The sequence below is a fragment of the Phalangium opilio genome, unplaced genomic scaffold (assembly GCF_054372755.1).
Source record: "Phalangium opilio isolate 3A_F unplaced genomic scaffold, DU_Popi_V2 ptg000070l_1, whole genome shotgun sequence".
NCBI lineage: Eukaryota > Metazoa > Arthropoda > Arachnida > Opiliones > Phalangiidae > Phalangium > Phalangium opilio.
In genome coordinates, this window is record NW_028324182.1 from 10,811,500 (window position 1) to 10,839,420 (window position 27,921).

General features: G+C 38.6%; 3 protein-coding genes, 2 long non-coding RNA genes and 1 other non-coding gene across 9 annotated transcripts in view; 3 read left to right on the forward strand and 3 right to left on the reverse strand.

The window, feature by feature from the left end:
- The window catches only part of LOC149661597 (uncharacterized), a 355,782-nt gene that overhangs the window by 23,690 nt on the left and 304,171 nt on the right, over window positions 1–27,921 (reverse strand). For both annotated transcript variants that reach the window (XR_016368956.1, XR_016368955.1), the window contains exon 4: window positions 7,146–7,311. This is a non-coding gene — a long non-coding RNA (uncharacterized LOC149661597). The remainder of the gene's footprint in view (window positions 1–7,145; window positions 7,312–27,921) is intronic.
- On the reverse strand, window positions 703–1,705 carry mRpL16 (mitochondrial ribosomal protein L16). Its single transcript, XM_089843182.1, has 2 exons — window positions 1,639–1,705; window positions 703–1,580 (listed from the first exon to the last, which is right to left on the reverse strand). Exon 2 carries the CDS (start codon window positions 1,570–1,572, stop codon window positions 775–777), a length of 798 nt encoding a protein of 265 aa, XP_089699308.1. The 5' UTR covers window positions 1,573–1,580; window positions 1,639–1,705; the 3' UTR covers window positions 703–774.
- On the forward strand, window positions 1,740–3,952 carry Tsen54 (tRNA splicing endonuclease subunit 54). The gene is made up of 9 exons (XM_089843156.1): window positions 1,740–1,880; window positions 1,946–2,116; window positions 2,177–2,240; window positions 2,305–2,388; window positions 2,448–2,596; window positions 2,659–3,218; window positions 3,305–3,371; window positions 3,442–3,549; window positions 3,738–3,952. The coding sequence occupies exons 1-9, from the start codon at window positions 1,861–1,863 to the stop codon at window positions 3,916–3,918; spliced, it is 1,404 nt and encodes a 467-aa protein (XP_089699282.1). The 5' UTR covers window positions 1,740–1,860; the 3' UTR covers window positions 3,919–3,952.
- TRNAV-CAC (transfer RNA valine (anticodon CAC)) lies at window positions 16,808–16,880 on the forward strand. Its single transcript has one exon. It is a non-coding gene; the product is annotated as a tRNA-Val (tRNA).
- On the reverse strand, window positions 20,058–21,980 carry LOC149661602 (uncharacterized). The gene is made up of 2 exons (XM_089843118.1): window positions 21,858–21,980; window positions 20,058–21,735 (listed from the first exon to the last, which is right to left on the reverse strand). Exon 2 carries the CDS (start codon window positions 20,633–20,635, stop codon window positions 20,282–20,284), a length of 354 nt encoding a protein of 117 aa, XP_089699244.1. The 5' UTR covers window positions 20,636–21,735; window positions 21,858–21,980; the 3' UTR covers window positions 20,058–20,281.
- Window positions 21,715–27,581, forward strand: LOC149661603 (uncharacterized). Of its 3 annotated transcripts, none has more exons than XR_016368942.1 (4): window positions 21,715–21,943; window positions 25,132–25,207; window positions 25,326–25,476; window positions 25,555–27,581. It is a non-coding gene; the product is annotated as an uncharacterized LOC149661603 (long non-coding RNA). The 3 variants fall into 3 exon arrangements; XR_016368941.1 differs by lacking the exon at window positions 21,715–21,943 and adding an exon at window positions 22,227–23,219; XR_016368940.1 differs by lacking the exon at window positions 21,715–21,943 and having other exon boundaries at window positions 22,227–25,207.

Below are 27,921 nucleotides of genomic sequence, written 5' to 3' on the forward strand. Positions count from 1 at the left end.
TTTCCTGAAGAAAATGTACCATATTCATTAATAAGCTATAATAATTCTCTACCAGTGGGAAGTTGGCCCACCAAAGGCCCAAGGACTTCCCATTCCCAAGGTAAGTTATAGAGCTCAAAACTCCTAAAATTTATTTCTGGACTTTGGCCTTATGTGTGGAATAACTCAAATATATTGGTGTCAATAGGGTCTTTGCGCGTGACGTCAAGTTACCTACCCCCTTTCCTCTCCCCTTGCCGGCTGCCCGCTCTGGCCACGTTAGGACGCCATGTTGACATCCCCTGTAAACCGGTTTTCGCCCCCTATTTCTTCTCCCTTTTTACTCTCGCGGAAACACCCTATACAGACGATGAGCTATCATGTTCCAAAATGGTTTCAATGTTTCCATACATGTCACCCACCAAAGCCTCAAAAACTTCCCATTTCCAAGGCAAGTTATAAAGAGCTCAAAACTCCCAAAATTTATTTATGGACTTTGGCCTTATGTGTGGAATTACTCAAGTATCAATACAGAAGTTAAGTCATCATGTTCCAAAATGGTTTCAGTGTTTCCCCACATGTAAGGTTATGGTTATATCAACATTATGACTATGACCATGTAAAGTTGGCCAATAGTGACTACCAAGTCATTTCTATGTCAATCCTCCTTCAATACCTTTAGAAATGTGAAAATTAAATGATTAAACTTCAGAGACAGTCAGATTCAACTACATTATTTTATTTTAACACACATTTTTCTTCCAATGATAAATGTACAGTGTTCAACTCTAAAAACTATATATATTTATTATAGAACTCATAATCATATCTGGTGATCCATTTCTGGCAGCCCTGTATGTTATTTCTGACCACATACTCAAAGGAGAATGGGTTGATGTTTTTCCTCTTCAACTCTTGTTCTTCTTCGTACATATTTTGCAACTGCTCTTGACTAACAATAAGAGCATCACAGGGAAGCTTGTACACAACTTGTTGCAAAATTGGTTCAATAAGGGCAAACTCTACCCTTCCACCCATTTCTATTATAACTCTTCCAGCTTTAACTGGTGAGACAAAGTGGTCTATATTTCCTTTTCCTCCACCCAGAGTTTTTCCAACACCTCTCTTAGTTTTTGCTTTCCAAGGTGGATCAATCCTCCACACGGCAAACATTTTATTTTCATCCATCATTTTATTCACGGTAAGTCTTATAGCTTCAATGTGTCCAATTCTAAATTGCTGCCCTGATAAAGCGATAATGCCATACTGCTTATAAATCAGTTTATTGTGAACTAATTCAGGTCCTCTAATGTCACTCAATTTCTTGAGACTGTAAGGATTCTTTTGAAAACCTGGGAAATTAGGCACTCGTTCCAAGGGTGGAAGCTTTCTTTTTTCGGGTAATTCAACGTTTTTATAATCTTTGGGCAGTTCCTCAAGAGGAACAGTCGAAATCCTATCACCATCGGTTCTAAAACCTCTTAAAAATTCACAAGGAACCCATGCTTTGGAGGAGCTTTTAAATAGCAAAGGCTTAGTGTCGTTTTGTATTAAAGCCGATTTGGCGATGTTTATAAAGCGTATAGACAGCATTTTGGGTTATATATTACAAATATAGTAGTTAATAATTATTATTCTACTTTAAAATATTTTAATTACCTCTAAACACAAAGTTAAATGTCCATAACTACCTTCAACACAGCCGGAATCAACACTAACCGTAGGTGAACCATGGAGGATTAAGAATATGAAATACAGGAGTGGAATGCAGCATCTGTGGAACTCTTGTGCTTATTTCCCTCCCTGGAAGCTTTTCCTTTATATATATCGTCTGCTAATGCGTCTAGTAATTTAAGGCCTTGGATAATTTGACAGTTCAGCATGGAAGATAAGTTTCTGAGGTATTTTAGCTTTTAACCTAAGTTTAAACATAATATTTACGCTTATAAATAACCATAAAATATAGCGCCGAAGAGCTTTTGAATCTTCGTAAACGAACAGACAAATCTATAGGCTCTCTTCAAGTTCAGGGTGAAAAATCTTTTGCTCCTAATGGTTCATGGTTGGAAGAAAAACAATTGGATTGCGTTTTAAGGGACATCAGGGATGTTATTAGTGAAGAAAAAGTCACAAAATTGTAAGTAAATAAAGAGGTAAGTATAAATATGTAGCATCTTCATAAGATAGAACATTACAGGGGTGAACTATGTCATGGGGAATGGAAGAATGAGATTAAAAAGGTTGTGATTGATAAGGAAAAGGTATAAAGCTAATAATAGATAATATTAATGATGAGTTTCAATTAAAATAATACGAAAATTTCAGGGAAAAGCTCTCCAATATATGGGGGAACGTATTAATAATAAAAAACAATTAAATCCAGAAGAAGCTCTATTTCTTTTAGAAATTGTAATCATAAATAGTTGTGTAATAAATGCTCCCATTTAATTCTTAATCTGTTTGACCAGGGTGCTATTGAAATATCCTATTGTAATACACCAGTTAGTATCCAACAGGGTTATGCCCTTTTCTTTTCATCCTCAAAAGATTTGGAAAAATATTATGTATTTGCTCATTTATCAAGACATGGGTATACAGTTAAAAAACATCAAGGAAGGTATATAACACGTAACAAGTTTAAGTTATAATTGTAACTATAAGAGCTGTTAAAATTTGCAGAATAAAAGTTAGGGAAGAAAGCAAAGAAATAAGGCAGAAAAATATTCTAGAATGTAGCGGTGATAATCCCCAAGCTAAAAGAATTAAGTCTGAGGAAATTACATCAACAAATGTAGGGGAAAAGCGTAGGAAAAAATTAGATGAGTTAATTAGATCAACAATCCCAGTTGACTTCATTAAAAACACAAATAATGAAGCTTCAACGTCAAAATATGAAAGAAAACCAATTAATTTCCCAAATATGGCTGGATATAAATACCTGAAACTTGCACCTCCACCATCTCATCTAATTCCCCAAAATGTGGAGCCCCAAAAATCAAGTTACAAAATTTACCGCCATTTTGATAAGAATTGGCGCAAATTTCAAAAAAGAGACAATCGTAGAAATGATTATCCTAGTGTGGTGCCAAAGTTAAGGGATTCTTCCACTTTAACCAACTGGACTTTGTTTAAAAAGGCCATGTATGTTGAAAAAACTGATGGAAATAAGAGCCAGGGTTCCATTTTGTGGTCAGGAAAGACCAAACCCTTAATTAACGTGGATGAAATTATTTCAACTGGTAACTTAATTAAATTTAAAAATTAAAACCCATCCCCACCCTTGTTTAGATCAATTTAACTATTTTAAATTTGTTTTAATTTGTAGAGGAAGTGCAATCTAGAATTCAGTTAATTAAGGAGATTAATTTTAGCAAAGATATTGCTAATGAAATGTAAGTTAATTAATTAATCTATATTAATTTGACATTAATATTAAATATCTTTTTTTTTTAATTATTTTAGAGATAGCTTGTCACTAAGATTTAAAATTGATTATGATGTTTATCAACCTGGAGTTACGTGGAGCAAATATAACCCTAGTTTACCTAACATCAGAATTTGTATTACTAAGTAATTATAATTAATAATTTATTCATTAAACTTTGGGATGGGATAGAGGTGGAAGAAAATCGATATATTGATTTGATTTGAAAATCGCGGGGATATTTCAAGTTGATAGGTGGCAGTGGCGAGCCAGGACTTCAAAGTTTTGGCGCTAATTTTGAATATATATATTCTCTCTTTCTCTCTCTCGCCAGCGCTAAAGAAGCCCTCCCAAATTTCGAGGAAGTAGAAATGGCCCAGAAAAAACTAAAGGATGAAGTCCCACTTTACTTCGCGGTTGTGAATGACAACTATGAAGTTTCTTTCTACAGTTTTACTAACATTAGTGTACCGAAATATGTGCCTTTACAAGATGTAAAATCCAGAAATGAATAAAATATTATATAAAAAAACTGCGTAATATTTAATATTTTAAAAATGTTTTTGAATAAAATAAAAAATTCACGCCATAGTAATAACCATTTTCGTGATTGAAGTGTTTCTTTAGAGGGGATAAATTGTTTTACCAGTCTAACGCGATGCTGGTGTTATTTATTCCAAGGGGTTCACACGTTTTCAGTTTCCTATACTATATTTTTTCTCGATCCACTTTGCATAAAAAGGTGCTTAACATATGGAAATGCACCTACTGTACATGCGGTTACAACGTTTCGGATAAAAAATCAAGAGATTGAGGGAGAAAATCTGACATATTATTAATGATTGGGCTGGAGACTCTTTCTTCGAAGCTACGATTCCAGAAGGCGTTGACAGTTTCCGTCTCCATCAACATTTCGTACATTTTATCATCGTCGTAATAATAATTACGTTGAGCCGAGTGGGACGCCACTTCTTGGAACGGCTGTTGTGCCAGAGTGGCGTTCGATCTGTCGTAGAAGGCCTTATTATTTGTCGATGTCAATAAGACGACGGGCGAGAAGAGTTCTTCCAAAGGTCCCAACCCCACCTCCTTCTTCGGGTGTCCCGTGCATTCCCAATGACACTTCGCGCTGCTCACCGACGAGGTGGTCAATATTTCAAATTCTGGCGACCGGGAATGAGTGGGATTCGAAAGACTGCCGGATGGAATCGAATACCTCGAATCATCCTTGGTGACGTTGTCACCGGAAGTCTCATTCAAATGAGCCATACCCAAAAGATCCGCGTAGTAGAGTTCCGCGCCCTTTTTTTCCTCTTTCTTCGTATTTTCGTAAACTGGAAAATAATCCTCTTGTCCTTCGTTCCGACACACGAGAGTTTTAAGTCTCTCAGTCGCGTTTCGAGCAAATGTCAACAAATCCGTCAAACCATCCTCATCTTCGATTAGATTATTATCATCGTCTTCCTCGTCCCAAGAACAATATTCAGAATCTAAGCTTTCATCTTGATTAACGGTATCCAAATGAACAGAACGCGGAGTGACCGAATGTTGTTCTATTATTATGATTTCATCTTCTTTTTGTCCCAATTGCGTGTTGTCTTGGCTCATCAATGACTGCTCCGGGGGCAACCATTTCAAGGACGAGATCTTCTCGTTAAGCCCCTCGACGGCATTCATACTTTTTTTATATGTCCGGGTCGTCTGATGAGAAAAGCCCGGTAGCCGTTCAGAAGAAAACGAATGCTACTAATTTGGGACCACACACACTAGCAACGTTGCGAGTTTCCCGATGGATTGACTAGACCCTGACACCTACGCTCGCGCGCGCACCCTTGATTCTCGGGAATGGAGGTGGAGAGAGGGGAAACCGATTCAATTATCGAAACGATTTTGGGTTCGGTCCGAAAGGACAAAGTTTAGCTCAGGAGGGAATGAGCGTGTCACCCAAAGATAGACCGATTTCAGAGCCTGACCCTTTTCCGAATAACCGCTAACGAGATTTTCGTCACCGTTTCAATCATTTTCCGTGTCAAAGAAAGACTAATTCTAACCCTATTTAACGACAATAGAAAGTCCACGATTGCCCTAAAGAAAATCGCAAACGCACAGTCACTGTGGCCTCGACTCAGTTCGCTCAATTCACTCGCTAACGCGAAACAATTAATAAGACTAAAATACGAGTTTAAACCAAAAACACTCTTATCAATAGACGTCATAAAAATAATATACCCTGTGTTAGTTAATAACAAGGAAAGTACCTTGGCTGATTGAAAATCCAACACTTCAGCCCAATAGAGTGATTAAGCAGCGACAAAATGGACCCAACTTCCAACACTCGTTTTTAGAAGTTGAACTTGTTGACGCGGTTGCTTACTTAATCTCTCTAATCAAAGTTTGAACTTACAACTTTTTCATTATCAATGAGCAACTATGGAAGGATAAGCGGGGAAATATAATACAGGTATGGGCGGGACATATTTAATCTACTGGGGGGGGGACGCACGCACTCTCGGTTTTCGTGTAATGTACTTGCTATATTGGATCGTTAAGGTGTCAGGTGTTAAGAACCCCTATCCAATATATTTATAACGCGATAAGGTGCAGGTAATGTAAGTCGCATATTGAAATTTACAAGTAAGTAGTGTCAAATATACTCCGAAGATAAGATAAGAGTATCGTTATTGATTTTTTTTAGGAGACAAGAGCGTATTGTTGGGATAACCGACGGAATTCATGAGGTCCTTATTGTTCGCTATTCGTTTTAGTTTCATTTTGACAACTAAGATAAAAACAACTTGGTTTAATTTTTCGTCTAAGTGCAACCTCTCTAACTCAATCAGGTCAAATATTATCTATTTTTTTAATCAAAATTCATCCGAATCTGCCTTAGAACTTATAACAAAGTACTCTAGGACTAACAAACAAATGATGCAATTCAGGCCAGCCTGAATAAAGACAAAAGATAAACAAAACAAAATACATATGGTCTTCTTTCTACATCCTCTCATAACACCTGGTAAAGGGACTAAGGGTCTAAAAATGATATAAAGAAAACACAAGAAAAACAATTGTTTTTCGATCAGGAACAGCGAGTAGCCGAATAATCCCCGGATCCCCAAAGTAAAGAAGAAAAAAGGAAAATATTCTGGCCACGGCGTACCAAGAAGGATATGGCATCTAATTATTTTTGGGCCCTGATGTAGTCAGTAATATCTCTAGAGTCTAGAGGGAAGTACCAACATGGGCAGCAAGTAGCTCTTTCAAAGGATATGGTAATTTTGTAAAAATTAACCAAAGCCGGGCAAAGTTTTAACGGATTATGGGTGACGTGTGGGTTTAGCCTTACGTACGCGTAAATGAAGTGATTCATTATTTAGAATGGAATCGTTTTAATATATCCCTCCCACCGTTGGTAGTGACTATATCACTTTTCATGGACAGAGAGGAAAGGTACGAGGTTTCATATAGGAAGATCAAGGATGATAGTGGGTGATGTCGGTAGAAAGCCCTGCATTCATTTCTAGTTTAAATATCAGTAGAGTTATTTAAAACCCAAAAGGAATTCGAACTCTAATACTCAAAATTAAAACATTTGTAAAACTCATTTGGTGGCATCAGCAAAGTAAAGCTACAATATTGACTCTCATTTTATCTGTGTTAATATTGGGAACATAGTAACGAAGCCGCTGCAAGCTCAAGTTTTCACGGACAAATTTGAGATAAAAATTCGCGTATAACTCACCCACTCTGGAGGAAGACCATCATTATCTCGTACGGTAAAGGTCTTAGGTCAGAAAAAGCTGGTTAGACATTTCCATTTGCCCATCTCGTTTAACGAGGAACACTCTACATCTCTCATCCACCCTTCGTGGACTTTTGACATTTTGACTTAGGACTACTCTGGTTTCCTGTTGGAAAGAAAAATACGCCGAAATTATTTTTACAATCTTACAACAAGTGAAAAGGTTAAATATAAAATAAAACCTCTTTATAAAAATTAAAATGAGCTTTTTTTTTAAACTAAATTCTCCGAGGGAATTCACTTCTATTGATAAACATCTAGTGTCATAGAAGATATTGAATCAAACCGTTATTGTGTTCGAAACGAAAATTCATTACCTCACATCTCAAGTGACAAATTTTTAAAGATAAAAACCGATTTTTATCTAAAAAACTACAATGACACGCGTGTGTGACATACCCTTTAAAAACATCCAAGTCCATCCCATCCCTAAAATACAATGAGTGTTTTTCTACTATCAAGTCAAGGAATTTCATCGTAATGGAATTTATGATGTGACACGGAGTAAAAAGAGGCTCCATTTCACGCGGAAAAATCAATTTACAATTCGCAATTCCGAAGCACAGGAACGATTTGCGATATGCAATTCTGGTAACGAAACGGTCGTATGCGTATCTTCCCAACGTCAAAATATTATTGTGTTTAACTTTAATCGCAAGAGGGGGACTTTGACGTTTTTATTCCACTTTTCCTGATGGATTATGGATAAAAAAGGGCAGAGAAAACGCGGTATTTTGAGCCTCTTTTGGGAAATTCTAAAACTAACCCGTCCCTTTTTTGAAAAATGGTTAAACCTAGCTACGAAAGTCATCGAATTTTTATTTTTTTTTTTTTTCTATTTTGAAGTTAAACCTCAAGAGAGGAAGGTTAGATGTATAAACGTCACTCCCACGCGCCATATACTTTAAGTCCAATATTATATTAAAAATTTTAGTGAATGGCGGGTGCGTAAATTCATTAAAAATTCAAAAAATATATTTTTGGACAGTCAGGTTGAGTGAGTCGAGAGTAAAAACGTTTAGATAAACAAACTCTAGTTTTGCTTCGCCTCAGTGACCTTTTTCAACCAGGTATTTATACTAATAAATCAAAAAGTATGTGGGTGGTTTTTTTCTATTTTGCATTTGACATACTTTGGAAAACGTTATTTTAAGATTTTAATTCAAAACTAGAATCGTTCACCGAATTACGAACAATCAAATATACGACCAAAGTTCTCATCTAAATCTAAGAAGCAAAAATATATTCCCTCTCTCCGAGTCCTTCTCGCTGATTTTTATAATGAGAAAGTATATTGTAATCCCAGCGAGTGTTTCTGAAATATTTAGGGGACCTTGCTAGAGATTATCGAGGGCTTTCAAAACATATCAGTTCCGAGGAGGCTATACATTATGCAGCGATAATCCTGGTAACTAGACGAGACTCGAACATTTGTTTTCAACATTTCGAGCAACGTAGTGACGTATTTCCAAAGAAGAAACAGTGTTATCTGACAAATTATACGCGGATAAAAATAGAATTAAGCTTAGTTAATTCTCATAAAATCAGGCTAAGAGGAGTGCTTTCATCTATACGAAGGGATTAAGAGTTTCTGATATTTTAATGAGAATCCAATAGTGTGACCCTAAGTTGTAGTGAGTTAGAGCTAGTGACGTAGGTGAAACGTAATTTTAATTTCACCAATTCGACAAATTTTTATTCATACGAACCAATTAGTTGGATTTAGAAAGGAGTTATTGGGAAAAGTCTTTAATCCTATTAGTAATATCTATTAGTATTTTCCCATGGTACGCAATTATCCACAATATCGTTAGGGTTTTGTAAAAGTGGGATGTAGAGGAGCTTGACTGATTAATCCGTAACATAATCGAAACTTGGTTCGGATAGGGAATCGAACTCCCCTTACTCCAATAACAAGGTTGAATATCAGTATATTATATTTAGCGAAGGGGAAATACAAGAATACATTCTAATTATCGAAAGACGACTATACAGTATACGTCAGAGGAGAAATTTTCCCAAGGGAAATTGGATCTCTACAGAAAGGCCAAATATAATGAAACAAGTCATGTTATTGGAAACTTTAAGGGTCTTTCAAAACTTCTTCGAAAAACCTTTCACGTAATTTCCTATTCCGAAAAGTTTTGTTTAGAAAAATTTGCATTTAAGACTTAGAAAAGAATGCATGCGAGAATGGGTAAGATATTTACTGAAAAGGTGCCCGTGTCATAATGAAAGAAGAGGAAGCTGAAAATTCTAAGAGGGAAGTTTCGGGAAGTGTTCCTACATTCTCTCCAATTGATTGACTAGCGTTAAACCATGAATCTGTTTAATTAGCCAACGAATATTTCTTAATTAAATTTAAGGGGTCAGCTGTAAAATACTCCAATCTTCACTCGACAGCAAAATATCATAGTAGTTACTTTTCGATTCAAAATTGACCAAAAAACATCCCCCTATATGACAGACTTATCTAAGGCAGTTTCAATATTCATGGGAAAATCAAGTATATTCGTGGCTAACTAAGATTTGAGAGAAACATTCTTACAAGCAGAGCGTATCTTTAAAATTCAAAACACGTTGTTGGTAGAGGCAAGTCAAATTAGCTAAAACTCGAACAAAGAGTAAGTATATACCTAAAACCGAACATCTCAAGGTTGATGTTTTGGATACTCAAGAGCTTAATTGCTTACACTGAGTGATTATTATACGGTTCCCAAACGTAAATTACAACTCCTTCCCTTCCCCTTCTCCAATAGATGATAAACGAAGACTATGATAGGTCTACGATTAATTACCACGTTCGCCTCTCATTTGAAGCTACGTCTATGAATCATTGATGAATTATAGAGAAAGAGAGGTATTACAGGAATCAATGATCATAAACAAGCACAGTGCCTGTCACTTTACTAAGCTTAGCAACGTTTCAAGATGGGCTGCCGAAGAAATAGGTAAGAGCAGAAGTGTATAATACTTCTCTCCAAGAGAAGTGTACCACGAAGCGGGAGGGGGGTAATTGTAACATGATTCTTCCCAACATCCCTTAAACATTAAAACCGAATCACATAAGCGATAAGTACTTCCCTCATCATTACTCCATTTGCCAAGGCGCATGCGCTTGTGGATTTTTGTCCCATGTCAAGACAATCAAGGTTTGTGGGTTGATTGCTGAGGATTTAGTACAAAACAGTTATAGAATTCACCCTAGCACGGTGCGATTCCCATCTGAAGTTTGATGAGCAGGAGAGCAAACAAAAAGGGTGAGCCTTGGAAGAATCATATTACATAACTAAAGCATAAAGAGGATACAGAGTGTCATACTTCTTCTATTATCCTCTTCGGGTAAGAGATACCATTGATACACAAAATTAGGAGAAACTAGATAATCTAGCCATGGATAGCGAACGAAGCGACGTAAGGTCCAATTTGGCTAAGAGAAGATATCATCATTTGCCAGCGCCTTTTCCGCCAACCTAGTTAGTAGGTTAAACTTAAGAGTTGCTCTAATTCTTCACGGAATATTAAATTTGGGTGTGCGTGTGTAGGAAGTCAAGTTCACTAGTGTTAGTTGCGAGCAAGAGCGATTCAATATTCATGGAGCGAGAAAGTAGGCCCATATCTTTCAGGTAAAACGTTAAATTGTCTAAATGGTATTCGAGATTATCGTTGCCTAACCAGCTCCGTTTCCGGCCAAGGCTGCAAATGCATGCAGGTTCCAGTTCAATCTTGATTCCAAGCGATTAGGAAACCAATTATCCAATACTAGGTAGTATAGAGGTAGTTTTGGAAGTGGTACAAGTTTCTAATAAATTACCCGAGCGGGCTATGAATTTCCCCCAAATTTCGAATGGCTAATTGGAAGAAGTTATACACACCAAAAGCTAATCTAACACAGGTAAACTCTTTTCCGGGTTCAGGTAAATTTAGCAAAAAAGGTTGATATAAAGCTGGAAAATTAGCCTAAAACCGAATTAGTTCCCAAAAGAAACACACAAGCTTTGAAGTCGTCTTTCAAAAAACATAAAAGTACAGTACATTATATAATTAAGCTTCTGGTAAATTAGGTTGTTTGTTGAATGAACTTGAGAGTACCGAACTCAATTATGAAAATGTCGGGTTAATTAACTTTCAGGTACTTATAGATGAAATTCAATTAAGGTAATTTGCAGATACGATGCGTCCAAGCTCGCCCGAAAAAAAATTAGAATAAAGAAGCTAATCAATGTCTATATATATACTTACTCCTTTTAGTGGCTCCATTAGTGCAAATTAAACGCTAGTAAAATTAGATCTCGTACCTTGGAAGGTACAAAGGATGGATTAGCTAACAGATTCTACAATGGGTTTCCTCTATATTAAAATCAACTCTCAAGAAAAATATCAATCCGCAACTTAAACCATATTATAAAATAGGGACTACATTCCCTCGCCTTTTTTCCGTCAGTTGCGGCTACTAGATTAGAGAAGCGTATAACCATCCACCAATAGCTAACCCACACTGTATATAAACGTGACCAGGCAAACTTCAACCCAATTATATAACCACCCCTGGAATATCTCTTATGGTTATATAAAGCCCTTACAAATGCTTACAACAAAAATGAAAATTAGCAGCCTGGGTTCATACAAAATTACCAAAACCAATTTCGCCCGACTTTCAACGGGCTGAAGAAACGCGTAACGACCTTCGCTGTTTTCCACATTGGTATATGAACCCTGAATTTCATTACAAGGGTAAAATTAGGGGTTTAAATCGTCCACTTGCAAGAACAATCTCAAGTCGAAAGCGAAAGAAGTACGTACTATAGGTACAGTAATTCTAGAAGCTCACATAATAATTAGGGAGTTGGGAAAAAAAGAATGAAAGAAATACCGAAATCCGAGCTATTTAGTTTGCGTAAAGCCCAGCGAGGGATTAGCGGTAGAATGTTGGAAATAAACTAGGTACGGGTGTCAGCTAGCCGAGTTAACAATCTCAATTCCGTGATGCAAAAGGCCGCCGGATTCTCCTGGATATATAATGACTTACATTTACAGAGTAGGGAGCGGAAAATTAAGGGTGGGTTGGATTTTTTTTTTTTTTTTGAGCGGAGATTAGTTTTGACTGAAATGCGTTAACTTGAAGTTATATCTTTTAATCCTCCGATGGAGCATTTCGATGTAACTCAGAGGGAAAGACACGGGGGTAAAACTTTGCCTTCAATCACGATTTTGGCGCCTGCGCTGTAATCTTTTTGTATCATGAGAGGTTGAGAGCGCAGACGTATGGTAATGTATTAACCTCCTTGTATGTAATGATACTGAGGGTTACCTACCCCTTATTTACGTCGAAAAGGTCTATGGGATTCCCTTACACAACCGTCAAGAAAAGAGTCGTATCTACAACGTATACATGGATACAGTATTCATTATTTTAGAAGTTCTTTCGACTAAATTAGAAGAAGAGAAAATTCTAGTAAGGAAATTCCTTCCTTTTTTTGAGTATTTTGATGTCCTCTGATTCATCTACTTTAGATTTCGACATGGTAACTCGACGAAAAAAAAAAAAAGAAAAAGAAAATTCCAGGTACCTTAGGAAAGGAGATTTGCTAGGACTTGCCGCCTACCATAATCCTTAAAATAGCAAATCCGCAATTGGCTTTATCTTTTCGATGCAGGAATATTTTTGAATAAAGAAATAAGGGTCTAAGCCTCTTTCACGCAATCTCGCGGCTTTATATTATTTAATCCGTGCATCCTTTTATTACGCGGTTAATATCAAACTTAAAAGATTAGAAGTATAAAGATAAAGAGTTCAAAATCTCTCTCTACCCCCAAGTTTATATACTCCTAAGATTGGAGATTCTAAAAAGTCGGATTTTAAAAAGAATAATAATCAGGTCAGATATTAGCCTAATAATTTTCATAGGTAATTTAAACTAAATTCTCGTTAATTCATCCTAGCTGAAAAATAGGAAAAAAGGTAGGCCTACGGTCTGATCATATTTTTAATTGAAATCTGATTTGATACCATTTTTTTAATTTAATATCTTGTAATATCGGGTTTCATGGAATAAAAAAATTGTAATTAAATTCAAGTAATGATATTTGAATCAATCTTTTTTTCTATAAGATAAAATTTCAAAGTGTTTTTCAAAAACACATTGAAATTTTAATGGATTTTCTTTTGAAATTCTAGACTACAGCCCCTATAGGCTGCCTTTCAGAAAACTAGATAAATCTAAAAATATATATAAGATTTCAAATTAAAGAAGCCTACAAAGACGGAGTTTGAGGTAGAAAAACAAACTTCGAATTTCCATTAAAATTGGAGGAAACCATATCGAAAAATCAGTTAGTAAACTAATCTATTTACGGTGTGGAAGAGGTCGAATCAAACATTATTTTCTTCTTTAAAACTGAAACACTGACGAAAGAAGAAATCAGTGTAATTGGAAATTGGATCTATTCCACAGCGTAAAAAGACTGGTTTGCTAACTGGTTTTCCAATTTGAGTTTTCCAATTAAGAGGTTTGTTTGAAGTAAAATCATCAAACGCTGTCTGCATTCTTTCACTAATAAAATATTTTTTTACAAAATTTGTCTAGTTTTTGAAACGCTTGGTATTAATTATCAAAATGTTTCAAACGGTATTTTTTAGATGTGTCTAGTTTTTGAAATGCTTGCCAATTAATAAATGTTATTAACATCAAAGGCGTCTACACCCTTCTAGTTTCATAACTTTGCAGTTTTCAGTTATCAAAATTACCACCGTTAAAAAATTGCAAATGTATATTGACCTCATCCACGCTAAACTCCTTTATGGTCGTCGAAATTGAAAAATAAATGAAAAGTGGTGGTAGGAATTTCTAGGTTTCTAATGCTCTTAAGAAACTCATCTTAAGGCAATATCGTCTAACGCGCAAATTATGCCGCGCCCACATAGACGGAAATTTGGAGTTTGGTTTGGTCCCAATAAAAAAAAGAGTTGGAGAGATAGAGCCGAGCCGTCGTGTTGATCTATTCATGAATAATTTAATAGGATTGGGAGAGGGGAGTTTGAAGATTGAGTATAGAAAAGAAAGAAAGAAAAAAAAACCGAGGCGGGAATCTTTCTTTCTAAGATCTAGTAAATAAGTTTGGACGGTTGTTAGAATTTACAAGAGAGATTCTTTTGTCTCTCAAACACGATGAATTTAAGAGCGAAGTAGGCTCTTGAATAACGGAAATAAACAAGACTACCCAAGGGCTCGTAATAGTAGCCACATCGAACGAGTGAATAGCCCCTCTATACCCTACCCTAAAGAGTGGATAACCCCTCTCTACCTTACCCTGTGAATAGCGTTTAGTTGTCAATGTAAACAAACGAGCATAAAAAAATTTCTCGAACCGGGAGCCTTCCGCGTGTGAAGCGCGTGAGATAACCCCTACACAGCAGATACACATACCAGATGGCATCGTTTGACTGAATCTTATGCGAATTAAAAACTAACTTTAAAAAAATAACTTCCGTACCTTCTTTAGACTAGACTTTATTTGGTACTGACCATCGTTAACGATTCATCTTGCAGGCACTATCATTCAATGCCGCTACCAACTGCGCCACGATACACGATGATGTACTCTCTTTGAACTAATTTAGTTGTCAATTTAAACAAACGAACATAAAAGCATATCTCCGCACCCACGTGGTCTCGAACCCGGGGCCTTCCGTTTGTTAAGCGGGTGGGATAACCACTACACAGCAGATACATATACATGACGGCATCGTTTGACTAAATCTTATGTGAATTAAAAACTAACTAAAAAAACCTTTTGTGTGTGAGCACTATCTTCATTACACAAGACTTCATTGGGTAATGACCATATTCGAAGATTAATCTTTCAGGCACCAGCATTCAATGCCGCTACCAACAGCGCCATGATACATGCTGCTGAAAACTATTTGAGCTAATTTAGTTGTCAATTTGAACTAGAAAGCTTAAAAAACTTCGGCGCACCTACGCGGTATCGAACCCGGGTCTCTCCGGATTTGGGGCGGATGAGACAACCACTCCTCAAGAAAAAAAGGTACCGACCCCATATGGGATACCGACCTAATGAGGTACCGACCCCAATTGGGATACCGACCTCTTGAGGTACCGACCCTAATTGGGATACCGACCCCAATTGGGATATCGACCTCTTGAGGTACCGACCCTAATTGGGATACCGACCCCAATTGGGATACCGACCCTAATTGGGATACCGACCCCAATTGGGATACCGACCTCTGAACTCTCTTTGAGCTAATTTAGTTGTCAATTTTAACAAACGAGCAAAAAATAATTTCTCCGCACCCACGAGGTCTCGAACCCGGGTCCTTCCGAATGTGAAGCGGATGCGATGACCACTACACAACAAATACATATTCAAATACAAATCGTTTGACTAAATCTTATTTGAATTAAAAACAAACTAAAAAAAACCAACTGCGCCACGAAGTCACGATGCTGATCTCCTATTTGAGCTAATTTAGTTGTCAATTTAAACTACCGAGCATAAAAAACTTCGACGCACCTACGTGGTTTCGAACCCGGGTCTATTCGGGTGTGAATCGGATGAGATAACCACTACACAGAAGATACATAACCAAGTGGGCATCTTTTACCTAAATTTTATTTTAAATAAAAGCTAACCATAAAAAAATAACTTCGGTATCTGAGCACGGACCACTTTAGACACGACTTCACCGAGTACTGATCCACTGGGGGATACTGACCACTTCGAGTACTGATCCACTGAGGGATACTGACCACTTCGAGTACTGATCCACTGAGGGATACTGACCACTTCGAGCACTGATCCACTGAGGGATACTGACCACTTCGAAGATTGATCTTTTTCGGTACTGGCATTCAGTGGCGCTACCAACTGCGCCACGATACACGATGTTGAACCCTGTTTGAGCTAATTTAGTTGTCAATTTAAACTAACGAGTATAAAAGAAATTCCTCCGCACCCACGTGGTCTCGAACCCGGGTCCTTCCGCTTGTGAAGCCGGTGAGATAACCACTACACAGCAGATACATATACATGAAGGCATCGTTTGACTAAATCTTATGTGAATTAAAAACTAACTATAAAAAAACTTCTGTGTGTGAGCACTATCTTAATTCTACAGGGCCGGTAGGCCCTTGTAGATATGACTTGATACCGTTTTGTAACGTTAAAGTAATATTCACCCGCTTTTGCTAATTTCCAATGGAGATTAACATAGGTTTTTCGTGATTTTTCCCCACCGATAACTTAAAAACTACAGCGAAGATACTTTTCGGAAATATCTTAAATTAACAATTAAGTATTCAGGGTGTGCTATCAGCCAGTTTGATCCAAACAATTAAGTCTAAGTATGTTAATTTTAGTTAATTACAGAAGTATGGCGTTGACCATCGTGATTGGACATAATAATTAGCTAGATCTCTTCGAAAACTCAGTGTTATTACGTATCTGTAGTGTGGTGGTTATCACGTCCGCTTCACACACGGAATGTCCCAGGTTCGAGCCCAGGTGGATACATGTTTTAACCATCGTGATTGGGCGCTTGAATTAGCTAGATCTCTTGGAAAACTCAGTATTACCACGTATCTATGGTGTAGTGGTTATCACGTCCGCTTCACACACGGAATGTCCCAGGTTCGAGCCCAGGTGGATACATGTTTTAACCATCGTGATTGGACATAATAATTAGTTAGATCAATCTGCGTCATTTGACTAATTCTTACTTGAATTAAATACTAACTATAAAAAAATAACTTCGGTATCTGTGCACTGACTTCATTAGATACGACTTCATCGGGTACTGGCCGCTTTCGGTGCTGATCCCACTTGGGATACTGGTCGGTGCTGATCCCACTTGGGATACTGGTCGGTGCTGATCCCACTTGGGATACTGGTCGGTGCTGATCCCACTTGGGATACTGGCCGCTTTCGGTGCTGATCCCACTAGAGATACTGACCGCTTAGGCGGCTGATCCCACTTGGGATACTCACCGATTTGGGTATTGCCCATCTTCCAAGATTGATCTTTTGAGCACTGGCACTCAACGGCGCTACCAACTGCGCCATGATACACGTTGTTGAACCCTCTCTGAGCAAATTTAGTTGTGAATTTAAACTAACGAGCTTAAAAGAATTTCTCCGCACCCACGGGGTCACGAACCCGGGCCCTTTCGCGTGTCAGGCAGATGAGATAACCGCTATACTACACAAGCACATACAATTCTGCCTCGTTTGACTAAATCTTATTTGAATTAAAAACTATCTAAAAAATAACTTCGGGTACTGATCCTCTGTGAGATACTGACCATCTTTGAATATTAATCTTTGAAGCTCCGTCATTCAACGCCGCTACCAACTGCGCCATGATACACGAAGATGAACCCTCTCTGAGCTAATTTAGTTGTGAATTTAAACTAACGAGATTAAAAATACTTCTCCGCACCCACGGGGTCTCGAACCCGGGCCCTTCCGGGTGTGAAGCGGATGAGATAACCGCTATACAACAAATACGTATGCAATTCTGCATCGTTTGACTAAACCTTATCTGAATTAAAAACTAACTAAAAAAAACTTCAGGTACTGACACTCTGAGGCAAACTGACCATCTTTGAATATTGATCTTTGTGGCATCGTAATTAAACGGCGCTACTTACTGCGCCACGACACATGGTGTTCAATCCTCTTTAAGCTTATTTAGTTGTGAATTTAAACTAACGAGCTTAAAAGAGCTGCTCCGCACCAACGTGGCTTCGAACCCGGGGCCTTCCGAGTGTGAAGCGGATGAGATAACCGCTATACAACACAAGCACATACAATTCTGCATCGTTTGACTAAATCTTATTTGAATTAAAAACTAACTAAAAAATAACTTCGGTATCTGAGCACGGACTTCATAATACATTGCTTCATCGGGCACTGACCATCTTCGAAGATTGATCATTTAAGTACCGGCACTCAACGGCGCTACCAACTAAGCCATGATACACGGTGTTGAACATTCTTTGAGCTAATTTGTTTGTGAATTTAAACTAACGAGCATAAAAAAATTCATCCAACCCGCGTGGTCTCGAATCCGGTCCCTTCTAGGTGTGAAGCGGATGAGATAACCGCTATACAACAAATATATATACAATTCTGCATCATTTGACTAAATCTTATCTGAATAAAAACTAACTATAAAAAGTAACTATAAAAAGTAACTACTTTTACTGATCCTCTGTGGGATACTGACCATCTTTGAATATTGATCTTTGAAGCTCCGTCATTCAACGCCGCTACCAACTGCGCCATGATACACGGTGTTAAAGCCGCTTTGAGGTAATTTAGTTGTGAATTTAAACTATCGAGCTTAAAAGAACTTCTCCGCACTCACGAGGTCTCGAACCCGGGCCCTTCCGGGTGTGAAGCGGGTGAGATAACCGCTACACTACTTATACACATACCAATCTGCGTCATTTGACTAAATCTTACTTGAATTAAATACTAACTATAAAAAAATAACTTCGGTATCTGTGCACTGACTTCATTAGACACGACTTCATCGGGTACTGGCCGCTTTCGGTGCTGATCCCACTTGGGATACTGGTCGGTGCTGATCCCACTTGGGATACTGGCCGGTGCTGATCCCACTTGGGATACTGGTCCGTGCTGATCCCACTTGGGATACTGGTCCGTGCTGATCCCACTTGGGATACTGGTCGGTGCTGATCCCACTTGGGATACTGGCCGGTGCTGATCCCACTTGGGATACTGGCCGCTTTCGGTGCTGATCCCACTAGAGATACTTACCGCTTAGGCGGCTGATCCCACTTGGGATACTGACCGATTTGGGTATTGACCATCTTCGAAGATTGATCTTTTGAGCACTGGCACTCAACGGCGCTACCAACTGCGCCATGATACACGTTGTTGAACCCTCTCTGAGCAAATTTAGTTGTGAATTTAAACTAACGAGCTTAAATGAATTTCTCCGCACCCACGGGGTCTCGAACCCGGGCCCTTCCGGGTGTGAAGCGGTTGAGATAACCGCTATACAACAAATACGTATGCAATTCTGCATCGTTTGACTAAACCGTATCTGAATTAAAAACTAACTAAAAAAAACTTCAGGTACTGACACTCTGAGGCAAACTGACCATCTTTGAATATTGATCTTTGTGGCATCGTAATTAAACGGCGCTACTTACTGCGCCACGACACATGGTGTTCAACCCTCTTTAAACTTATTTAGTTGTGAATTTAAACTAACGAGCTTAAAAGAGCTGCTCCGCACCAACGTGGCTTCGAACCCGGGGCTTTCCGAGTGTGAAGCGGATGAGATAACCGCTATACAACACAAGCACATACAATTCTGCATCGTTTGACTAAATCTTATTTGAATAAAAAACTAACTAAAAAATAACTTCGGTATCTGAGCACGGACTTCATAATACATTGCTTCATCGGGCACTGACCATCTTCGAAGATTGATCATTTAAGTACCGGCACTCAACGGCGCTACCAACTAAGCCATGATACACGGTGTTGAACATTCTTTGAGCTAATTTGTTTGTGAATTTAAACTAACGAGCATAAAAAAATTCGTCCAACCCGCGTGGTCTCGAATCCGGTCCCTTCTAGGTGTGAAGCGGATGAGATAACCGCTATACAACAAATATATATACAATTCTGCATCATTTGACTAAATCTTATCTGAATAAAAACTAACTATAAAAAGTAACTACTTTTACTGATCCTCTGTGGGATACTGACCATTTTGAATATTGATCTTTGAAGCTCCGTCATTCAACGCCGCTACCAACTGCGCCATGATACACGGTGTTAAAGCCGCTTTGAGGTAATTTAGTTGTGAATTTAAACTATCGAGCTTAAAAGAACTTCTCCGCACTCACGGGGTCTCGAACCCGGGCCCTTCCGGGTGTGAAGCGGGTGAGATAACCGCTACACTACTTATACACATACCAATCTGCGTCATTTGACTAAATCTTACTTGAATTAAATACTAACTATAAAAAAATAACTTCGGTATCTGTGCACTGACTTCATTAGACACGACTTCATCGGGTACTGGCCGCTTTCGGTGCTGATCCCACTTGGGATACTGGTCGGTGCTGATCCCACTTGGGATACTGGTCGGTGCTGATCCCACTTGGGATACTGGCCGGTGCTGATCCCACTTGGGATACTGGTCCGTGCTGATCCCACTTGGGATACTGGTCGGTGCTGATCCCACTTGGGATACTGGTCGGTGCTGATCCCACTTGGGATACTGGTCGGTGCTGATCCCACTTGGGATACTGGCCGGTGCTGTTCCCACTTGGGATACTGGCCGGTGCTGATCCCACTTGGGATACTGGCCGCTTTCGGTGCTGATCCCACTTGGGATACTGACCGATTTGGGTATTGACCATCTTCGAAGATTGATCTTTTGAGCACTGGCACTCAACGGCGCTACCAACTGCGCCATGATACACGTTGTTGAACCCTCTCTGAGCAAATTTAGTTGTGAATTTAAACTAACGAGCTTAAAAGAATTTCTCCGCACCCACGGGGTCTCGAACCCGGGCCCTTTCGCGTGTCAGGCAGATGAGATAACCGCTATACTACCGACACATGTACAATACTGCATCGTTTGACTAAATCTTATCTGAATTAAAAACTATCTAAAAAATAACTTCGGGTACTGATCCTCTGTGAGATACTGACCATCTTTGAATATTAATCTTTGAAGCTCCGTCATTCAACGCCGCTACCAACTGCGCCATGATACACGAAGATGAACCCTCTCTGAGCTAATATAGTTGTGAATTTAAACTAACGAGATTAAAAATACTTCTCCGCACCCACGGGGTCTCGAACCCGGGCCCTTCCGGGTGTGAAGCGGATGAGATAACCGCTATACAACAAATACGTATGCAATTCTGCATCGTTTGACTAAACCTTATCTGAATTAAAAACTAACTAAAAAAAAACTTCAGGTACTGACACTCTGAGGCAAACTGACCATCTTTGAATATTGATCTTTGTGGCATCGTAATTAAACGGCGCTACTTACTGCGCCACGACACATGGTGTTCAATCCTCTTTAAGCTTATTTAGTTGTGAATTTAAACTAACGAGCTTAAAAGAGCTGCTCCGCACCAACGTGGCTTCGAACCCGGGGCCTTCCGAGTGTGAAGCGGATGAGATAACCGCTATACAACACAAGCACATACAATTCTGCATCGTTTGACTAAATCTTATTTGAATTAAAAACTAACTAAAAAATAACTTCGGTATCTGAGCACGGACTTCATAATACATTGCTTCATCGGGCACTGACCATCTTCGAAGATTGATCATTTAAGTACCGGCACTCAACGGCGCTACCAACTAAGCCATGATACACGGTGTTGAACATTCTTTGAGCTAATTTGTTTGTGAATTTAAACTAACGAGCATAAAAAAATTCATCCAACCCGCGTGGTCTCGAATCCGGTCCCTTCTAGGTGTGAAGCGGATGAGATAACCGCTATACAACAAATATATATACAATTCTGCATCATTTGACTAAATCTTATCTGAATAAAAACTAACTATAAAAAGTAACTATAAAAAGTAACTACTTTTACTGATCCTCTGTGGGATACTGACCATCTTTGAATATTGATCTTTGAAGCTCCGTCATTCAACGCCGCTACCAACTGCGCCATGATACACGGTGTTAAAGCCGCTTTGAGGTAATTTAGTTGTGAATTTAAACTATCGAGCTTAAAAGAACTTCTCCGCACTCACGAGGTCTCGAACCCGGGCCCTTCCGGGTGTGAAGCGGGTGAGATAACCGCTACACTACTTATACACATACCAATCTGCGTCATTTGACTAAATCTTACTTGAATTAAATACTAACTATAAAAAAATAACTTCGGTATCTGTGCACTGACTTCATTAGACACGACTTCATCGGGTACTGGCCGCTTTCGGTGCTGATCCCACTTGGGATACTGGTCGGTGCTGATCCCACTTGGGATACTGGCCGGTGCTGATCCCACTTGGGATACTGGTCCGTGCTGATCCCACTTGGGATACTGGTCCGTGCTGATCCCACTTGGGATACTGGTCGGTGCTGATCCCACTTGGGATACTGGTCGGTGCTGATCCCACTTGGGATACTGGTCGGTGCTGATCCCACTTGGGATACTGGTCGGTGCTGATCCCACTTGGGATACTGGTCGGTGCTGATCCCACTTGGGATACTGGCCGGTGCTGATCCCACTTGGGATACTGGCCGGTGCTGATCCCACTTGGGATACTGGCCGCTTTCGGTGCTGATCCCACTAGAGATACTTACCGCTTAGGCGGCTGATCCCACTTGGGATACTGACCGATTTGGGTATTGACCATCTTCGAAGATTGATCTTTTGAGCACTGGCACTCAACGGCGCTACCAACTGCGCCATGATACACGTTGTTGAACCCTCTCTGAGCAAATTTAGTTGTGAATTTAAACTAACGAGCTTAAAAGAATTTCTCCGCACCCACGGGGTCTCGAACCCGGGCCCTTTCGCGTGTCAGGCAGATGAGATAACCGCTATACTACCGACACATGTACAATACTGCATCGTTTGACTAAATCTTATCTGAATTAAAAACTATCTAAAAAATAACTTCAGGTACTGATCCTCTGTGAGATACTGACCATCTTTGAATATTAATCTTTGAAGTTCCTTCATTCAACGCCGCCACCAACTGCGCCATGATACACGATGATGAACCCTCTCTGAGCTAATTTAGTTGTGAATTTAAACTAACGAGATTAAAAGAATTTCTCCGCACCCACGGGGTCTCGAACCCGTGACCTTCCGAGTGTGAAGCGGATGAGATAACCGCTATACAACACAAGCACATACAATTCTGCCTCGTTTGACTAAATCTTATTTGAATAAAAAACTAAATAAAAAAATAACTTCGGAATCTGAGCAAAATTCAAAAGTATCCGACCCCACAGATTAAGAGGTACCCCACCCCACATCACCCCGACATTTTAGAGATAAAAATAAATGATAAAAAACTCGGGGTTTTAATCAAGTCTCTATGGTTGAGTGGTAGAATGCTTGTCTACTACGCCAGGGACCCGGGTTCGATTCCCGGGTCTGACCTGAAAAAAATCTTAATTAAAATTAAATCTCTAACCGAGCCCAGTAACACCTATGGGTGGGTTGTGGTAATATAAAGTTCCTTTTATAGGGCTCCTTCGGACCCTTAGACACATGGCCCCGCGGATTTCCATCCCCTCTTCATAGACGATCTTCCTCAACAAGCTCCCTCTCTCTGGCTAGGTAGAGGGGGTTAGGAAATCCGAAGGAGCCCTTTAAGCTAAAATCTGACGATAACGAAGCGACAACCCCGGCCACTACTACTACTACTACGACGGCTCGGGTCAAACTAAGAGCCTATCGTATACTACGATATGGCTAAAAACAACTAGATTTTCGAAGCATCTCTCTCTCTCTCTCTCTCTCTCTCTCTCTCTCTCTCTCTCTCTCTCTCTCTGTCTCTTATAAGTAAAAAGAGATATCTCGACAAAAGGATTGCTTCTAAGGTCCAAGACTAAATTAAAACCCCACTCCATTTCGGGAATGTATATACGATTCAATCCGTATTTATTTATCAAGTTAGAAGCCAGTAAGAATATAGTTAAAGATGTGTAGCTACTTCATCCCAAGGGCAAATATCCGAAATTGGTTTTTCACATAGTGTTTTGTGTTTTTTTTCTAAGAAAACATGCCCTTACGCAACGATTTTAGTATTAGTGTCCCTCACATTCTCATAAAAACTCTTAGTAAGCCTAGAATTCATTGGCAAAAATCTATAAATTCAGGGTATTATATTATAAATGACTAATTCAAACATAACTTACTTAAAACATTTGAATTCAGGGAACTCGGAGTTGAATTCACTTCAAAACCGACTTACGAATTGAACCACAAATTCAGTCAGTCGAATAATTGAATTCACATTTTTTACTTTGGTAAATTCATTAAATAAAAATAATAAATGAATTCACTCTACGAATCAATAATCAGTTGAGAGTTACGAATTCATATTACTGACAAAGGAAGAATTCACTTATCCGAAATGTGGTGTACTCTATCTCGAGATAGCTAAAGCAGTCCCTCGAGGAATTGCTATAGTTCCTAACGTTGTTTTCAAAAGATAAGTGTGGGTTTAAAGGCCTATCCGAGAGATATATTTAGGTACACCAAAACCTAAGGTATTATTCCATTTTAAGTCCCCGGGCCCACTAAGAGGATCTCTTACCTTTTCCCCCTACATGGTAACCATGACAACATGACCTCTTTCGACCCCTGATATCTAGAGTAGCGATCTCGAGATGGAGATGGAAGAGAAAGGTTCCAGATTTAAAAGTATATACGATCCCTTTACCCATACGGTTTTGGGTCAATTTGGTTTACCTTGCTTAAAATTTTATTATGTTGGGAGCCTTTTAGACACTCTCATCCTAGAGCCACTGTGAAACATCAATAATCTAGCCCACCCCAAACTTCCGAGGGTCAAAAAAATATATCTGGATGCGGCGATAAAGAAAAAAGGGCTATTTATTTGTACATATACGTTTGATGGAAAAGTTTTCTCTGGTCGCGATATCAAAAGAATCGGACGGCGGTGGTCCGCTAAAACGGTTTTTTCTTTCCATCTGAACCAATACGATTCTATATAGCCATTCATATATATATTTTTAAAGAGGGCAAATGGAAGGAAATTCTCTTTTGTTGTTGGACAACCACGTTCACCATTCGACGATCGATTCTTCGCGTTGGACTATACAGAAAACTTGGATAGTTCTTTCAAGCATTCGAATTGCATCTAGTCTTCAAAACGTTATCATACATCTCTCTACTTACAGGCACGAAAGAAAAAGATTGTTACATAGCTAATTTTTATACTTATTTCCTGTTTTCCCTGTAATGTTTTCTCCATTGGTAAGTTAAACGCGATAAGAACATCGTTATCCATAACAAAGAAAGGCTTAACATTGTATTTATTTGAATCCATTTTCCATGCTTCTCTTCATTCCTCTTCTTGAAATGAACATTAAAGGTCAGGCAGATGCGTACGTGGTATCATATCCAGAAGATTCCAGACACAGGATGGGTACGAAATAAATTCAAGTATATATTCAGACTTGTCCCGCATCAAGAAAGGCTACAGAAGACAGACCGGGTTTTTTTGAGAGACGTTACGTATAAGGGTAAGCTGCTTGTTTACTACGTATCCATCCTGCTTTGCCGCCCCATTAAGTTTTGACGTAAATACTTCTATAACCTAGGTAGCGTACCACTCAGCCTCGAGTATAAATATCCAATAGGGACTCGCGACGTATGACGAAAATAAGTACATAAACAGAATGATCACGTGACCCCGAGACTGCTCTTAGCCCTCTTCCTGATACGAAGTGTGTCCCTATGAAATATAATTTGTCTAAACAATACGATTTTAGCTTTCCGACCAGATCAGTGGAGCCTAAAGTATAGACGGTCCATCGCCTTTTCAATATACCTTTATTCTATAGTTTATATTATTTGTATATTTTATAACGTATCATTACACTAAATATACGTATTTTGGTATGGTACGTCCAAACTATTACTAGAAGTTTTCGATATCAAAAATAAACACAGCTATCTAAGCTTTACGCTTCGAAAAACTGTCTTAGAGATTTCCTATTTGAAAAAAAAAATCTATATACCAATATTTTATTTTCAAAGTAAAGATGACGTAAGGTAACATTAAACTTGATATTAAGGGCACGTTTACGTATTGAAAACGTCTTTGAAAAACGTTTTTCGAAGAAGTACTGACGTAATAAACGTCAGGAAACACCGCCTTGAGTAATTATTTCCAAAAATATTAACATCTAAAAAAGCCCAACGCGTAGGGGTAAAAAAACCAATGTATTTCAAATGAGCGCCTGTAGAAATGTTTCACTTACAATACACCGGTGTTCGAGGACGAAATGATTATTTTTTAAAAATTTAATAATTATATTACCGCGTTAAAATCAAGAAGATGGAGTATTAATTAAAAAATAAATTCTAGAAACTAGAAACTGCTTTTAAATTTAATTGGAACGACTGACTTTTAAGGGTTTTTTCTTACTTAACACTCTTAAGAAAATTCCGAATCGAAAAAAATCCCTTCGTAAGAAAAAACCCTTAAGTAACTTACGTAGGCGTCGCACCGGGTCTTTCATTTATCGAAAGGTGTTTTTTTCTTCTTTCGTTTAATTTTCATTCCCTAGTAACCCGACGCGATAAAAGAAAAGTCATTAACGTTCGCTTGAAATGCTCGCAGTCACCAAATGGTAACGCACTTTGAGAGATACTAAAACGATCCTAAAATATTTTACTACAAACCTTCGCTTTGAAATCAGGCTACGATCTACTTTCGCAACGATAAATTAAACCGTTTTAGTATACCCTTAATAGTGAAACGGATGGATTCACGATACGGGAAGGTGTATAGTACCCCCCAATGGATTTCAGATTTTAGACACGTGATACCCAAAGGGGTGTTAAAATTACAATTACGTTTCTTTTAACAGTTTTAAATGAAATTTAAAAAAAAAGGGTGATGATGACCCAAAAGGAAAGGACACAAAATGAAGAAATGATCAATAAAATCATCCTTATTAAGAATGGGGCTTGGGTTAAAGATGATACCCATGATTTGAGAGAGGAGCGTCTAGGTCCCACTAGGGCGTGCGTACGTTACTTTCAAATGAGCGCTTCAATAATTTAAACAATCCAAGCTGAAGGAAGGAGATCGGACGAAGATTTAAAGTATCTTTAATTATAATCCTCTTTCGAAGCTCGGCTATCTTCGCGCTTCAATTCACGGCCTCATTTACTTTCACCGTCCACCTTTTTCTTTTAAAAAGTATAAAATTTCCAAGAGAAGTTTCTCTCGAAAGAATAGACAAAGTTCAGGGACAAAAATAGGTTTAAGATAAAAAAAGGAAATTCGAACGCCGCAAAGTTGTTAATCAAAAAAGCGATTAAAATAGAGAGTTAGACCTATCTAGAACTTTTAAGGGTAAAAAATAGGTGTACTCGGATGAAAAGGTTAACCATGAATTTTATCAATTCGTCTTAGAGTATCGATACGAACATTTATTACGTCATCCCTCCAATGTAATTAATGGTATATTACGCAACAGAATTATATTATTTTTTCAAATAGCATTAAATTAAAGAAATTTAAATTGTAACTAACGTAGAAAATTAAAGAAGATACAAGAAGTAAGATTACATGAGATTAATATCCGTAAATCCGGCACAGGAAAAATCAGTCAGGTGATACCAGAAGTGGTATGAGACTAGAAGTGAAGGGCTCTAGCATTGATAGTAGATCCTGGCACTAGTGAAAAAATTTGAGGATTTTATGCCGCTTCCATCTCGGAGAGAAAAAAATTGGTCGAGTTCCAAAAACATTTCTTACCCCCTTCCCCTCAACCTAAAGCGGCGAAACACGGACCCGGCTCCTTGAATCTAGTTCGGCCGTCTACCACCGCGAGCGTCTCACGTTTTGGAGGGGAAATTTCAGAAACCGCCACTAGAGGGCCAACCGTTTGTGTTTTATCAAGTCTTTTCACTGATGCCGAGTGAAGAATTTGGTTAGCTCAATACTTCTAGTA

What these genes read in the sequence shown, in the direction of transcription:
- mRpL16 (XM_089843182.1), bottom strand. Translation starts at nt 1,572, where the DNA reads ATGCTGTCTATACGCTTTATAAACATCGCCAAATCGGCTTTAATACAA.
- LOC149661602 (XM_089843118.1), bottom strand. Translation starts at nt 20,635, where the DNA reads ATGGTCAATACCCAAATCGGTCAGTATCCCAAGTGGGATCAGCACCGA.
- Tsen54 (XM_089843156.1), top strand. Translation starts at nt 1,861, where the DNA reads ATGGAAGATAAGTTTCTGAG. An exon ending in TTGTGATTGATAAGGAAAAG is followed by an intron (nt 2,241 to 2,304) that starts GTATAAAGCTAA and finishes CGAAAATTTCAG; the next exon opens with GGAAAAGCTCTCCAATATAT. An exon ending in AAAGATATTGCTAATGAAAT is followed by an intron (nt 3,372 to 3,441) that starts GTAAGTTAATTA and finishes TAATTATTTTAG; the next exon opens with AGATAGCTTGTCACTAAGAT.